General features: G+C 46.6%; 1 protein-coding gene across 2 annotated transcripts in view; it reads left to right on the forward strand.

The window, feature by feature from the left end:
- POU2F2 (POU class 2 homeobox 2) overlaps positions 1-7,665 on the forward strand; it is a 132,502-nt gene extending 124,837 nt beyond the window's left edge. For both annotated transcript variants that reach the window (XM_056847516.1, XM_056847515.1), the window contains 3 exons: positions 3,166-3,331; positions 3,912-3,985; positions 7,316-7,665. In XM_056847516.1, coding sequence (XP_056703494.1) covers positions 3,166-3,331; positions 3,912-3,985; positions 7,316-7,665 — 590 coding nt within the window. The remainder of the gene's footprint in view (positions 1-3,165; positions 3,332-3,911; positions 3,986-7,315) is intronic.
- The last annotated feature ends 7,143 nt before the right edge of the window (positions 7,666-14,808 follow it).

A 14,808-nucleotide genomic window follows, 5' to 3' on the forward strand; every position in this document is an offset into this window, starting at 1 on the left:
GGTTTGGTATGTAGCTGCAGAACCTTCCTCAAAGTTGACACCAAAGGAAACCTAGTTTGTTGGCATAGTGGGTTATGGAAAGAAAATACTTCTTTACACAATGATTGATTAAAATGTGGAATTCGCTGTCAGAGGATGTAGTGATGGCTGCAGGCAATCAGAAATTTAAAAGGGGATTAGACAGATTCATGGAGAAGAGGTCTATCAGTGGCTACTAGCCATGGTGACTAAAGGGAACATGATGTGAGGGCCATCTGGCTGCAACATCTGTCACCCCACTGATCGCCAGGGTTGATTCGGCTGATCTGGCTGGCTAGGCGGGTGTCCCCTCCCTCCCCGCTCCATGTGCATCCCTCCCAAAGCTGTGTGTTCGGTGGAAGAGGACGACCAGATATCCCAGATAGAAGGAATGTACTGCTGCTAGAACCTCCAAACTAAAGGGAACATCCACGTTCAGAGGCAGTCAACCTCTGAATCCCAGTGCCAGGAGGCAACGTCAGGGGAAGGCCTCAGCCTCTGTGCACTGTTGGTGGCCCTCCAGAGGAACTGGTTGGCCATTGTGTGAGACAGGATGCTGGACTAGATGGACCCTCACTGGTCCCATCCAGCATGTTCTTATGATGGTCTCTTTCATGAGACACACAGCTAAAGTGGAATTCATAGAAGGGGTGGTAGCCGTTAACGCACTTGGCTTCGAGGACAAAAAAGGATCAGATGGATTCATGGAGGGTAGGTCTATTATAGAAAGAACCTCCCTTTTCAGAAGCAGTATATTTCTGAGTTCCGGAAGTCGGGAACAAAGAATATGAGATGACCATCAATTTAATGTCCTACTCATGAGCTTCTAGAGCATTTGGGTCTCAAAAACAGATCAAGGAATCCAAAAGGATGATGTGAACAGCGATGGAACCTGATACAGATGTTTCTGAGTGAGGGAATTATCTGCTGAGCCGGATGAAGGGGGGCCTGGCCAGCTCCAGCCCTCGAGGTCTAATTGACTGTGGTTGGAAGTTCAGAGGAAGGGGCTGTCAGCTGGAACTGGATTGAGACATGATGGAAGGCAGGGGTGGAGCACCCGTCAAATCTACTGGAAAAACTCCTGGTGGGCCTCTGGCTTAAAGTGCCACGGCCAGCCAAGAGCAAGTTGAGGCACGTGGCCCCTGTGGTCCTGGCTCAGAGCTACAGGAGTCACGTGGCTCAGACCTGGGGCACAATGACAGTAGGCTTTAGGCTCACACCTGTTCTCATTGTTGCCGCAGCCCAGGTCTGAGCTGAGCTACCCCTGCAGCAGAGCCTGCGCCAGGATGCCCCTTGGCTCCAGGCACGGAGCTGGAGGAAGGAGAGCCCAGGGCGGGGGAGGGGGGAGGAAGGGGCGTGCCACATGCACATACGTGCGCACAGGGGCACTGGAGGCAGGTGCTGGTGGCCCCAGGGGCAGAGAGAAATGTGCGGGGTGGGGTGCATGGTGGCTGTCCCCGCAGAAAGCAAGAGAGGGAGAGCAGCGGCCGGTATGAACTGAGGGCGGGCAGGTGGTGTGGGCACCAGATGGGCCGCAGGCAGGCAGCTGCGCTGTGCAGCGGCACTATTCTCCCCATACCCGTGCTCCCTATGCCTGCGCTGGCATCTTCCCACTCCTTGAACCCAGGGCAAGTGCCCCCACCAGACATGCCCTCCCCCCCAAGATCCAGCCCTGCTTGGCTCAGCTTGATCCAGGTTCTGTTTAAACAACCCCTGCTGAAAGGGTGCCAGGGTGCCTCCTCTCGCTGGATAGTCAGTGTGGTGTAGTGGTTAGGAGCCGTGGATTCTAATCTGGAGAACCAGGTTTGATTCTCTGCTCCTCCACATGAAGCCAGCTGGGTGACCTTGGGCTAATCACAGTTCTCTCTGAACTCACTCAGCCTCACCTACCTCACAAGGTGCCTGTTGTGGGGAGGGGAAGGGTAGGAGATTGAAAGTTGGTTTGATTCTCCTTAAAAGGTTGAGAAAGTCAGCATATAAAAACTAACTCTTCTCTCTGAAAATCCTTTTGCTGACAATTGGGGAAGCTGGAGTTCTCAGCTGGAGCTGGATCTAGGTGTGACATAAGGGTATTTGTGATTAATAAAATCAAGACTGCAAAAAGTGCAATAATTTATTTACTTAAAATGTTTCTATGCTGCCTTTCCAACCAAATCAGGAACCTCCATTACGCAAGTGCACATTAACTGCAGATTTCACAAACAAATACCGCAGGAACATCTGTGAATTGTAACAAGATGGTCCATAGAGATTGTTTCAGAGGGTGAGCCATGTTGGTTTGCAGTAGAACAGCCTAAATTTGAGTCCAGCAGCACCTTAACCAAAAGGTTTTGGGGGTACAAGCTTCCGAGAGTAAACACTCCCTTCGTATCTGATGAAGGGAGCTTTGACTTGAAAACTCAACTCTTGTTGGTTTCTAAAGTAGTACTGGACTCGAACCTGGCTATCCATAAATACTGCAGGCTGTGGACTGTTTTGTTACAATGTTGATATTTTTCTGCTGTATTTTAATAATTTGTTGATGCTTTCCTTAGACTTCGTGGTATTTTGATTTTTGGAGTGGCTTTACATTGTATTACATTATTAAGAGCCCCGTGGCGCAGAGTGCTAAGCTGCAGTATTGCAGTCCAAAGCTCTGCTCACGACCTGAGTTCGATCCCGACGGAAGTCAGTTTCAGGTAGCCGCCTCAAGGTCGACTCAGCCTTCCATCCTTCTGAGGTCGGTAAAATGAGTACCCAGCTTGCTGGGGGTAAAGGGAAGATGACTGGGGAAGGCACTGACAAACCACTCCGTAAACAAAGTCTGCCTAGAAAACGTCGGGATGTGACGTCACCCCATGGGTCAGGAATGACCCGGTGCTTGCACAGGGGACCTTTACCTTTACCTTTTTACATTGTATTGGATACCCACATTAAAGTTGAAGGTGCAACTCTGCTTAGGGATTTTGCCCCATAGGTCTTGTAATACTCTCGTGGATGTATCTGATGGGTTTTCTGCTTATATTTTTTCAGTTGGAAGGGTATGCTCCTGTTTTTTGGCTCCCAGTGCCTGCTGGCATTTGCATCCTCCCCCCCTTAACCCCACCCCCGCTTTAATAGGGAGCCTGAGCCTCTCTCCTTAACCTCTTGTCCTCTTCTCTTGGGCAGTTACTACCTTATCCCCTACAGTCTGCTCCCTGACCCCCAGTCGGACAGCGGTGGGAGCAGGGGGCACCGCCCTCAACTCAGTCACACCGCCCCCAAGCAACAGCACAAACCCTAGCCCCCAGAGTCACTCGGCTATCAGCTTGCAAGGCCTGAATACCAGTTCGGGGTAAGTGGCAGGGGAGAGAAAGGCCCTCGAGGGCCCTGCGACAGTTTGAACGGTAGGGGAAGGGGACGTCTGATCTGGGTTGGTCGTATGCTGTAAGGGGGGGAGGGGGCTTTGGGCAACCTTTTTGCATAAGAGGCATTATATCCCCCAAACCAGTATTGCCAACTCTAGGTTGGGAAATTCCTGGAGATTTAAGGGTAGAGCCTGGGGAGGGCAGGGTTTGAAGAGAGACCTCAGCCATAGAGTCCACTCTCTATAATGCCATAGAGTCTACTCTCCAGAGCAGCCATTTTGTCCATGGGAACTGATCTCTGTCATCTGGAAGTCAGTTGTAATTCCGGGAGTCTCCAGGCCCCACCAAGAGGTTGGCAACCCTACCCCAAGCAGCAAGGGGACTAGAACCTCAAGGAGATGGTGGAATCCATGAAGAATTGATACCCTTCTGGGTGTTTTAAGCTGAGTCCTCTTGCTACTGTCCTAAAATTACAAGAGACAAAAATTTGCTTGCTGGGTTACCAGGGGTCGCTCAATTTGCGCTGTAGACTCCCACGTTAACCTGCTGCATCTGGTTTGATTTCAGAAGCACAGTGCTAGGGGTGAATGCCGGGTTAAACCCAGCGCTAATGGCCACCAACCCGCTGGCCACCATTCAAGGTCGGTGAAAAAACCAGACGTGAGATGCCATTTCTGCCATATTCACCCCACCAGCCTGTTTGCGTGCGAAAGAGGAAGTGCGTTTGGGGCTGTGTGTGTTGGCAAGCGTCTGCTGTCTCGGGGATCGTATGCATGCATGCAGCGGGGGATGACTTCTGGAGGAACTGATACAAACATGCAGGGAGTTCCGCAAGCACTCTTGCGTTCGGCTGGAAAGACTTGTTGGGACCCATTCCAAATAATTTGGGCTGTTCCTTGATAAAACCAGTCTTGGTCGATTAACTGTAGGGGTTTGAGCCCATGTATCCTCTGTGCACGCAGATCGAAGAAGCCTTCTGGTAGGGGAAAAACCCGTTATCTTGTTTTTTTAGACAAGGCGGGTGTGTGCCACAGCAGATGCCATCAGAGAAGAGGAATTGCCTTTTGTGTGATGGAGGAGAGGGAATGCCTCTTTTAAATTGGGGGGGGGGGCATCCGACCACCCTCCAAGTATCCATCACTAGTACCATTAACCCCTAGAAATCATATTCAGTAGTCCCTATGGCTTCTGAAGTTTTATCAGACGTTGCCCTCGTACTTCCAAGAATAGTTTTATTGCAACCATAATGGTTGGGCTTCTTTGTTTAAATGAAAAACTGGGTTGTTGCTTTCTTTAATGCAAATGGGTCTTCTTGGGAAATTTGAGCTCAAATTCACATGATGCGCTTTTTCTGGATTCTTGTGGTATCCTGGTATACACACATGGCATGGCCCTACTTTTAAGGTGCATCCTCTTGTCACATCCAGGCTTGGGGATAGGCTATCTAGTCAGGGATAGTGATGCTCCCAGGCAGTGAATCTCACAGCTTTCCAGCATAGATGGAGTTTAATATTTATTTATTTACTTCACTGAAGGGAAAACACACACACAAGTGTATCTTGATTTGTGAGGGAACCAGCTCTGCCCTCTGAGTGGAGCTCTCAGGTTTTTATTAAGAAAGACACATAATGAATAGCAAGGTTGATCAATACTTTAGACAATGGAATTTTAGGCAAAGCATACTACGATTAATGATTAACAAGATCAAGGCATAGCGAAGACAATGCACATTCCTCCAGCATCCTTTAGAGTAAACATACATAGAACGATGAGATTAAAAGAAGCTAATCCCTTCAAGACTGCTCCACTGAGGTCATTAGGCAGCTAGTGAACTTTGCACTGTACTATGTGATCAGTATTGAAAGTGGACTTTGGCCGGGAGCTTTTCCATAGGCCTAGAATTTATTGTGACCAATATTTTAATATGGCAGAATCAGGGGTCTGTGAAACCAATATTAATATGGCGAGGGTGTGCCCTGCCACCAATTAATAATTGGCTTCAAAAACCTCTACACTTCACATCATTTATACCCTGCCCCTCTCCCCAACAGGGGACCCAACGTGCCTTACATTTGTTCTCCTCTCCTCCATTTTATCCTCACAAACAACCCTGTGAGGTAAGTTAGGCTAAGGGTCACCCAGCGAGCTTCCATGGGAGAGTGGGGACTCGAACCTGAGTCTCCCAGATTCTACTCCGATGCTCTAACTCAGGGGTGTCAAACTTAATTGTTACAAGGACTGGATATGACATGTCATTTGGCTGGCCTGGGCCAGGCCTTGCCAGCCCAGATGGAGAGTGGGGAGGCGGCTGCCTCGGCTGGCTCGTGACCTGGATAAGAGCTCTTGAGGGGCCAGATCCGGCCCACGAGCCTTATGTTTAACACACCTGCTCTAACTACTGCACCACGCTGGCTCTCTCGTCTGTGTCGACCATGCATAGTGATGCCCACTTTCCCCAGTATGCTTTGTGACTTCCGCACATTTGCGCGCATTGCTGCAATGCCTCTTCTCATCACCAAATGTGATGCTGAAAAACTAGACTGCATCCACACGTGATTGGAGATTGCCCTACTGTGGCATTCTAGCAGTCATTTGCAAAACAGATTTCCCAATGCGAATGAGACAGTCCAGTGGCGAATGGCTGCTGCAGTGCCACAATCGCACAACCTCCAGCTGTGTGTTCATGCAGACTTGCTGACCCACCAAGTGGAGTTACAGACCAGAGCAGTAACTCCTACAGTGGTCTGCTTTCAAGATCTCCCCTACCTCCTTTTTTCTTATCACGACCGTCTGTTATGCTCCATGACTAGTAACATGCTGAGTGGAATACAGCCCACATTGGGTGGGCTTGTGAAAAGTTCTGTTTTTAATGCTCCTTTGGAAACGCAAATCTGGAATTGCCAAGCAACTGACTGGCCAGAAACAACCCCAGGCTGCATCAAAGTTAGGCAGCCCTAGCCTAAAAGAGAATGCTGGACTCCACCAGTCCCTCCGTTCCAACTTCCTTCAAGATTTTCAAGCGTTGAATGTATGAATCTGGGGGTGGTGGCAGTGCCTGTGAGCTGTTGTGTGGATGTGGGTCAGATGTGTGAGGGTTCTGCAAGTCAGTGCTCATCCCCCAGAACCTACTCTCATTCCCGCTGAGATTTCCTGTCCATCCTTGTCGTCTTAGAGTAGAAGGCATCACGCTCCATAACATGCATTGTTTTCATATCCCACCTGCTAATTGCTACTAGTTCATTCTTTCAAAACATACCCCATATCGTGTGTCTGTTTCATGTGAACTGCACAGGGGGTTGGAGGTATACATGGGGGGTGGGTATCATTTCGACGACAGCTCTGTTTGCACCTTGCACTTCTGCCTTTTTGAATGAGGGAGGAAGGCCCCTGTCTCCCCGCCAAAAGGATTGGAATGGTTTGGAATGGAGGATCCCATGTCAACACTTTTCCAGCTCTGGTCAGTGGTGTGACCAGCAGGGGGCTTGATACTTACAGAACTGGTGAGCGGTTTCTCCCTCTAGAGCAGCGGCCCCCAACCTCTTTGAGCTTACGGACACCTTTGGAAATTTGACACACAGTGGAGGGCACAGCCATAAAATGGCTGCTGCAGGAGGCAGAGCCATCACAAAATGGCTGCCATAGCCTCTACCTTCAGTCACACAGTGAAGATCGTTGTGCTGTGGTGGCAACTGCTGCTTTACAGCCAGTGAAATCTGCAGCGGCCCATCAGGAACCCAGCTTGCCAAAAGCGTCACCTGGCTCTGCCCATTTGCTAAAAACACTTGGCGGGTACCAGGAAAGATGTCAAAGGGCGCCAAGGTGCTCACAGGCACCATGTTGAGGACCCCTGCTCTAGAGAGTGGCCATAGGGATATGTCGTTTCTCCGGGTCAGAAATCTCTCAAAACATAAGCTGGTGGGAAAATGCTGGTGCAGACATGCTCTAACTTCTGGTTTTCTCTCCCTGTCTAGCGTTGGCCAGTGGTGGAAGCCTGCCAATTACCAGCCTTGATGCCAGTGGTAACTTGGTCTTGGGTACCACAGCGGGCACAACCGGAAGCCAGAGCATCGTGACCTCTCAGCTCTTCCTCAACCATGCAGGCCTACCCTTGCTGAGTGCTGCCCCAGGAGCAGTGGGGCTGGTGTCGGCTGCTGCTGCCGTGGCTGCTTCCATGCCCAGCAAGTCCCCCACCTTGACCTCCTCCTCTTCTTCCTCCTCTTCCTCCTCCTCCTGTTCTTCATGCAGCTCCTCCAGTGACCTGGCGCAGACTCTGGGGCAGGCTGGTCCCGGATCCACCGAGCCGGATGCCAAGACGGAATGAGGGTCGAGGAGTGCTCCTCTCTGCCTTTGCCGACGCGGTGGCGGGCCCAAAGGAGTGGACGTACAAACCGGCGAGTGAAACCAAAAAAAAAAGAAAGAAAAACTAAACCAAACAAAGAATTGTCAGCAACAGCCAAACAAAAAACCAACCAAAAAATAATCATAACCCAAAGCAACCAAACAAGCAAAGCAAAAAGGAACAAAGGAAGAAACCAAAAAGAATTCCCCAAACTTTTGGCATTCATTTGTTTTTTTCCTCCCCCTCCCTCTGATGTTAAGAACAAAACACCTTACAAAAGGTGGCTTTATCAGTGGTTTCGTTTAATTTTTTTAATTATTTCTCCCCCCCACACACACACCCATCTGCTAGTTTCCTGGACAGTTTCAGGAAGGAAACAAATGGGGATTGTTTTGTTTTTTTTTAAAAAAAGAAAAGAAAAAAGAAAAAAAGAAAGAAAAATCCCTTTAAAATCCTTAAAGGGAAAAAGAATCTCACACCAAAAATCACCAGTCCTAGCTTCACCCAAAGCTTTTTACAGACTTTTCTAACTTCTGTGTCTGGTCGAATGTCTTTCAAAACTCGTTTATTTATTCTTATTTATTTTTCTTTTATTTGGCATCCAGAAGGGTTGGATGGGTGGGTGGGTGGGTGGGGGTTTTAATTTTAAGACCTTGCTTTAAAACGTCATTTTCCTTTTTTAACTTAAAAAACAGATGTTTTTAAATGAATAGAAATTTTATAATTTTTGTGGGGGAATTTTAGTTGAATATAGAGTCTCGGATTTTCAAAGGCTGTACATGAATGAGGCACCACGTTCCCATGACGGAAACTGGTTTCCTAACTTATGTCCTGTGATGATCCCTCTTTCTTCTGTTGGGGTGTATGCTCAGTTATCTTAGCCTGGCAGTGAACTCCACAAATTACGTGGCTGCAATTTTTGTAGTAGCTCACTTGTCAACCCACAACTTTGTTATCTATTTGTGAAGTATCACTAGTTTGAAACCGTTTTCTTCCAGTTTACAAGATTTCCCTGCCCGGTTACCTGGAAGCGATTTTGATGCATCACAGGTGACCTAGAAAGGGTCACTTTACAAGCCCAAAGTCTCTAATGCACCAAGCACAGACAGAGAGCAATAGATTGCCCCGCCTCTGCGCCCCACCCCACTATTCCAATAAGGAATGAATGAATCGCATCCATTAAGAGTAAGAAACCTTTCTGGTGTCAGCTAGAGTATTCACAGGGTACAAATTATAAATACATCTTTGCAGGACAGGAGGCCTTTTTGAAAGTCTTTGGCTCTTTCAGGATGAGCTGTGTTGAACATGTGTATGTTATATTCTATCAGTTTGAATGTTTTCTTTGCTGATTTAATTTTTTTTACCGATAGTTTTTTCTCTCTTCAAATTGATTTCCACCTGGGGCTAGTATCAGGGGTTATTTTTCTGAAAACGGGATATGTAATTTTTATTATTATTTTTATATCTGTGTTCTGAAAAAATACTCATATTCCAGTGCCTGACAAAAACCAAAACAAAATAAACGGGAATTTCAGCATTCTTTACATTTTCCAGAAAAACCAAAAATTGATAGACATCACTACAGAAAACAACAAAACGAAGACCGCTGGGGAATTTTAGATGGGGGAAATCACAAAAGAGGGATCCAAATCCCCCCTTCTTGTATGGATATCACAGAGACTCGGAAGCGAGAAAAAAACTTTTAACCAAAAAGAATGAACCAAGCAAACAAAGAAAACTAATACACACATTCAAAACTTTAATCGAAGAAGAAAGGATGAAAATATGGGAATAAAAGGGGAAATCTTTACTTTCTCTGGTTAGGCAAATGGCTCAACCATCTTTCTCTGTCCTGAAAAAAATACCTCATGGAAAGCTGCGTTGAGAAGCCAAGATTTTATAAATGGCAAAGAGACAAAAAAATTAAATAAACCAAATCAACAGAAGCGGGAGGGTAAGAACAGAGGATCCTTCAATACCCTCCCAGAAGTCTGGAAAGCTTTAAAAATGGCTTCTCAAAACGCTGATTTTCTTTTTGATTTTTACCTTTTTTTGTAAATTTGTTGGGGGTTGGTTGCTTCATCATTTTTTTACTGACTGGTTTGGGATTTTTTTAAAGTGTTTGAGGGGTGTTTTTTTGTTATTGTTTGCCCCCCCCCCCAAATTTTGTCTTTTCTTTTTCAACTCCTGCGAACCAAAGTCTTGTTGTTGCAGAGAAGGAAGTTAGCCATGGCATACTATGATCTGGTAGAAAAAAAACAAACCAAACTAAACTAAAGGACACAGTGAAAAAAACAAACAAGCAAGCAAAAGGACTTTGAATTTTTTCTTAAAGGGAAAAAAAACCCTCGACCTCATTTTATCTTCTGCTTTTGCTGTGTTATAGCGTTCAGGTGGGTTTGAAAGAACAAAAGAAAAATACTGTGAAACTTTCCAAAAATGAACCAAGAATAAAAAAACCCCCATAAACCAGGAAACACCTAGTTTTAAAAGACTAAAAAGAAAATGTTTTTCACCCCATTATGTGCGTGAGGGAGAGAGAACCGGCAAGTATTTATCCGTCTCTTTTACGATTCCAATCATGCTTTTATGGTGGACATCAGAAAAAAAATTGGGAAGTCAAATCTCTTTTTCTGTCTTTCTCTCTCTGTCTCTCTCTCTCTCTCTCATGTGCTACTGAACGTGTTTCTAGGTGGAATGTAACTGTTTTAGTGATATTTGTTATTCTTTCTTTTTTTAAAAAAACTTCTTTTGGGGGGGTATCTTCTATTTTTTTTTATAGAGAAAATTCTATGTTCCGCTTTATCGCTTCTTACTGTATAAAAAAAGACAAAAAAACCAAACGCTGAAGGTTTGCAACAAAAAAAGATAAAAAAGGTAAAAAAAAGCTAAACAAAAAATCAACAAAAAAAGAAAGAAAAACCAAAATGTGTTTTTTTTTAAAAAAATGATTCTAGACCAAAAAATGACCCTATCTCCATGGATGGGGCTGCGTGGTAGATGTATGGCATGGAGGGGGGCAGCCAAGATTTATAGGGCAAGCAAAGGAAGGTGGGGAATAAGAAGCAAGGGACAGATCCTCTTTTTCCCTCCTAGGAGGCTGAAAGTGATTTGAAAGCTGGGCTGCTGGTTAACCGGTTTTTCATATTGTTTCCAAAACTTGTCACACCTGTTTAACCAGAGGTGACAGTAGGGGAAAAAAAGAGATGTCTGTACATCTTGGGAGATAGAGCCTCTCTAAAACCATTTTCAGCTTTTGGGAAAACTGTTGCCTGTTTCCAGTTTTGGGGACGGAGATGTGGGAGGTTGTCAGGGTGGCAGTTGCTAAAGCTAGCAGCCCAGCTGTGTTCCTCCTCCCAATTTGGTGATTTCATTTCATAGGGGCTGCTAAGGATTAGATGACAGAGCTTTTTCTAGCTTGGAGAGGGAGGGAATTGGGAGCATGGGTAAGTCCGGAAGCTAAATGACCAGGGACACAGTTTTTGTTTGGCTGTTGTTCTCCTGTAACAGGACAATACCATGTTATTCGTGGACCTGCCCTCCCCACTCCACATCTTTCTCCAAGTGATTAGTGTAGGGTTGCCAACATCCAGGCAGGGCCTGGAGTTCTCAAGGAAATGACAGGTTTGGGGATGGAGGGGCAGGTCTCCTGTTGTAAAAGGAGACATCTCACTGCTTATCCCCATTCCCTGCACTGGCGGGGGGAAATGGAGGCACACCAACAGTGCACTGACACATTATATCACTTCCAACGAAAAGCTAGAAGTGATATCATCATATCAGGGTGTCACTCTAGGATTTGCTCAAAACTCTATGTTTAAACAAGTTTTTCTAAGGACGGGACACTGTGTGCTGTTGCGACATCAGTGCGATTGTCCCCACCCCCTATTTTCTCCCAGGGGTTTGTAGGCTGCAGCTGGCAACCCTATTTGGGGTCACATCCTTGCTGAACTCCCTCTCCTCCCCAAACTTTGCTGTTCCCAAGCTCCCCCCCCATATCTCCAGGCATTTCCCAACCCAGAGTTGGCAACCCAGAGTTGGCTTATGACAGAAACGGGATGGGAGACATTAGGCCCACCCCTTTGAAAAACAGTCTCTTTTCTGCTGACCTCCCCCACTCCTGGGAATTTTAGAATGAGGAAAGAAACAAGCTTTAAACTACAGCTGTAAAACCAAATATTTGCTCACACGCCTCCGTGCCGGTGCCTGACCAAGGGTTGGGAGGGCACAAGGGAGGGGGGGCAGGCTAGACCCTCTCCCTCCCCCTCACAGTGCCAAGACATCCACCACAAAGCTCTTTGGAGATAGCCCGCCATATACCTCATATACTTTAATGATAAACCAAATAGAAAAGCTTTATTAAGGGTGTGTGCCGGACGGGTCTGTTTGGGGCGGTGGGGGTCAGGCGCAGCATCCTCTCTCTCACCCCCACAGAGGGAAATCAGTGGGATGGTAGAGGCCCTCAAGAAATGTGAGCTGTTCCCTTACAAAACGGTGGCACCCTTCTCTGGAGGATCTTTCGCTGCCATCTTGGGATGGGTCCCTACTGATTGGGTGAAGGACCGGCGGCCGGTGCCACAGAGAAGTCAGTCAGGGTCACTGGCAAGGGCTGGAAAGCATCTGATGGACCTTGTTTACAGAACTGGTGTTCTGCCCTAACAGAGCAGGTGTTCTTTACACCAGTGTAAATTGAAGTATGGCCAATACAGGTCAAGAGCATGCTCGTGTTGTAAGAAGCCATGCTTTTGGGCGCTGCTCCTCAAACGATGCCAACGAAATTTTGACTGTGAATCCCGTTTAAAGTCCAACATGGCTTCCTGCCCTTCCCAACCTCCTGGCTTCTTCTGGGCACTTTAAGCATCGCCACCGGCCTTTATCCGGGTTATGAGAAAGGGAATCTCCTCTGATGCTTCTACACCGGTGAGGCATCTGTACACATTTTGGTAGGCCTGGAAGAGCTGGGTTAAGTGGGCAGGCCTTGGAACGAGAGATGCTGCACCAGCCCGATTCCCCGCCACCACCACCCCAATAAGACTGGCCTGTTGCTGTAGCCGACCCGGGAGCAGTGGAAAAACGTGTGATAACTTTGCCAAAGGTAGTTAGTTCCTAGTATTCAAATTTTTTAATTTTTAATCTTCCGGGGTCTGATCCTGTCTCGTTAATTTATTTGTAACTGTGGGGCTTAGAAGTGACTTGAAAAAAATAATAATGATGATGATGATGATGATAAATGTAACAAATATTCTGAGTGATTTTTTTAAATTTGTTCTTTTATTTGGTTCTGTCGTGGTTTTGTGTTTTTTTCCCTGTCTTTTTTTTTAAATTAAAAAACAAAACAAAATAAAAATCTTGCAACCAAAGACGAGTTGGAGGGGAATCGAAAGTCTGTTGTGGTGGCTGAATGATGATAATGTGTGTTTACGGATAATGTGACTAAAGGGACCCCCAACTGCTACCACCACCAGCACCCACACTGTGACTTTCTTTCTGGTTTCAAGAAAGCAAAAGCTCTTGCCATTTATTAGACACACAACAAGAATTGTAACAAGGGAACATAAAGAAGGGAAATTCTCAGGCTGCCTCCAGATTCCGGCCTATGGCCAAGATAATAATTCTTCTCTGGCCATTATTTGCTGTTACAAGGCTGGTTTATGTATTGTTAATGAGAAATCAGAGCTACTGAAGCTACCTAGAGATAGAGGCGAACTTTCCCACCGTTTAAAGCTCAGCTTCTTCATCCATGCAAAGATCACACTAAAGCATCTGAACACAGCCACTTTGCCAATGCATTTCAATGGAGGAGGATGGGGTGACCCCTTCCACACCTCATAACTCTGGACCCCGTGATCCAATCTTTACCAAACTTGGGGGTTTTTGCAAGGAGAGTCCCTTCTAGCTACCCTGAAGATTTGGGACCTCTTCCTGCAAAAATGCTCCCCAGGAGCTGCGGAAAGCTGTGAAAAGGCCCCATAGGGTTTAAATGGCCAAATTTTTCGGGAAACACGAGTTTAAAACCAAATTCCTACCTGTACCAGTATAGGAAACTGGGCATATATTCTAAAATGCCATTTGGTCCGGCAACAAGCGAGCATTTGAAAGAGGATGCTTGAGTTCACAAAAGCCAAATGCCAGTGGTCTCCTTCCCTTCACTCTGCTCAGCCAAATGTAGTCTTCCTTCAGTCTGGGTGCCCCTCCAAAACTCGTCCATCGGAGGAAGGCTTTCACCTTAGCTGAGTAAAGTGGGAGGAAGCAAGCCAGTGGGGCCGGTTGATAAAGACCTAAGAGATCTTGAAGTGTCAGTCGTTTCCAAGGTTGGGTGTCCTGAGCAAAATGCTAGTGATAAAATGAATCAACATCTTCTGGGAGCCCAACGTGTGTGCATCTTCAGGATGCTTCAGCCGACTCACACTTGAAGTGGTCCAACACAGTCAGTATGGCCTACTTGGACCGATAGTGGTTCTCCAGGGTCCCAGGAGGAGGTCTTTCACATCACCTACTACCAGATCCTTTAACTGGAGAGGCTGGAGATTGAACCAGGGACCTTTTTCAGGTGCTCTACCACTGGACCACAACACTTCCCAGCAGTGTCTGTCTGCTTCACTCTTTCTGCCAAACTCAGACTGATGTTTTTCCCACACACATATCTGTCCCTTTACCTCAGTCCTACCTTCCTCAAATGTTGATGGGTACTTGAACACTGGCATTTCCTAACACTTCACTCCCATAATGGATACATCCACAAGTCTTACCATCCTTTTGTGAGAGGCCCTCTATAGCCCCTTTCATTGCCTGGAGACAGCATATTACTAGGTTTGCCAACCGCCAAGTGGGGCCTAGAGTTCTCCCAGAATTATGACTTGATCTCCAAACTAAAGACATCAGTTCCTGTGGAGGAAATGGCGCCTTTTAAGAGCACCATATTCCCACTGAGTTCCCTGCCCTCTCTAAACTCCATCCTCTCGACTCACTACCCCAACTCTCCAGGACTTACATACTACGCACAATTCCTTCGATATGTGTGTTTGCCATGTTCTGTGAATAGGACAATGTGCTTATTTTCCAGTTTTGGTACACATGAACAAGTACCCTCAATAATCTGGATTTCAAATGGCATATACCACAGTC

The sequence above is a fragment of the Euleptes europaea genome, chromosome 3 (genome assembly GCF_029931775.1).
Source record: "Euleptes europaea isolate rEulEur1 chromosome 3, rEulEur1.hap1, whole genome shotgun sequence".
Lineage (NCBI taxonomy): Eukaryota > Metazoa > Chordata > Lepidosauria > Squamata > Sphaerodactylidae > Euleptes > Euleptes europaea.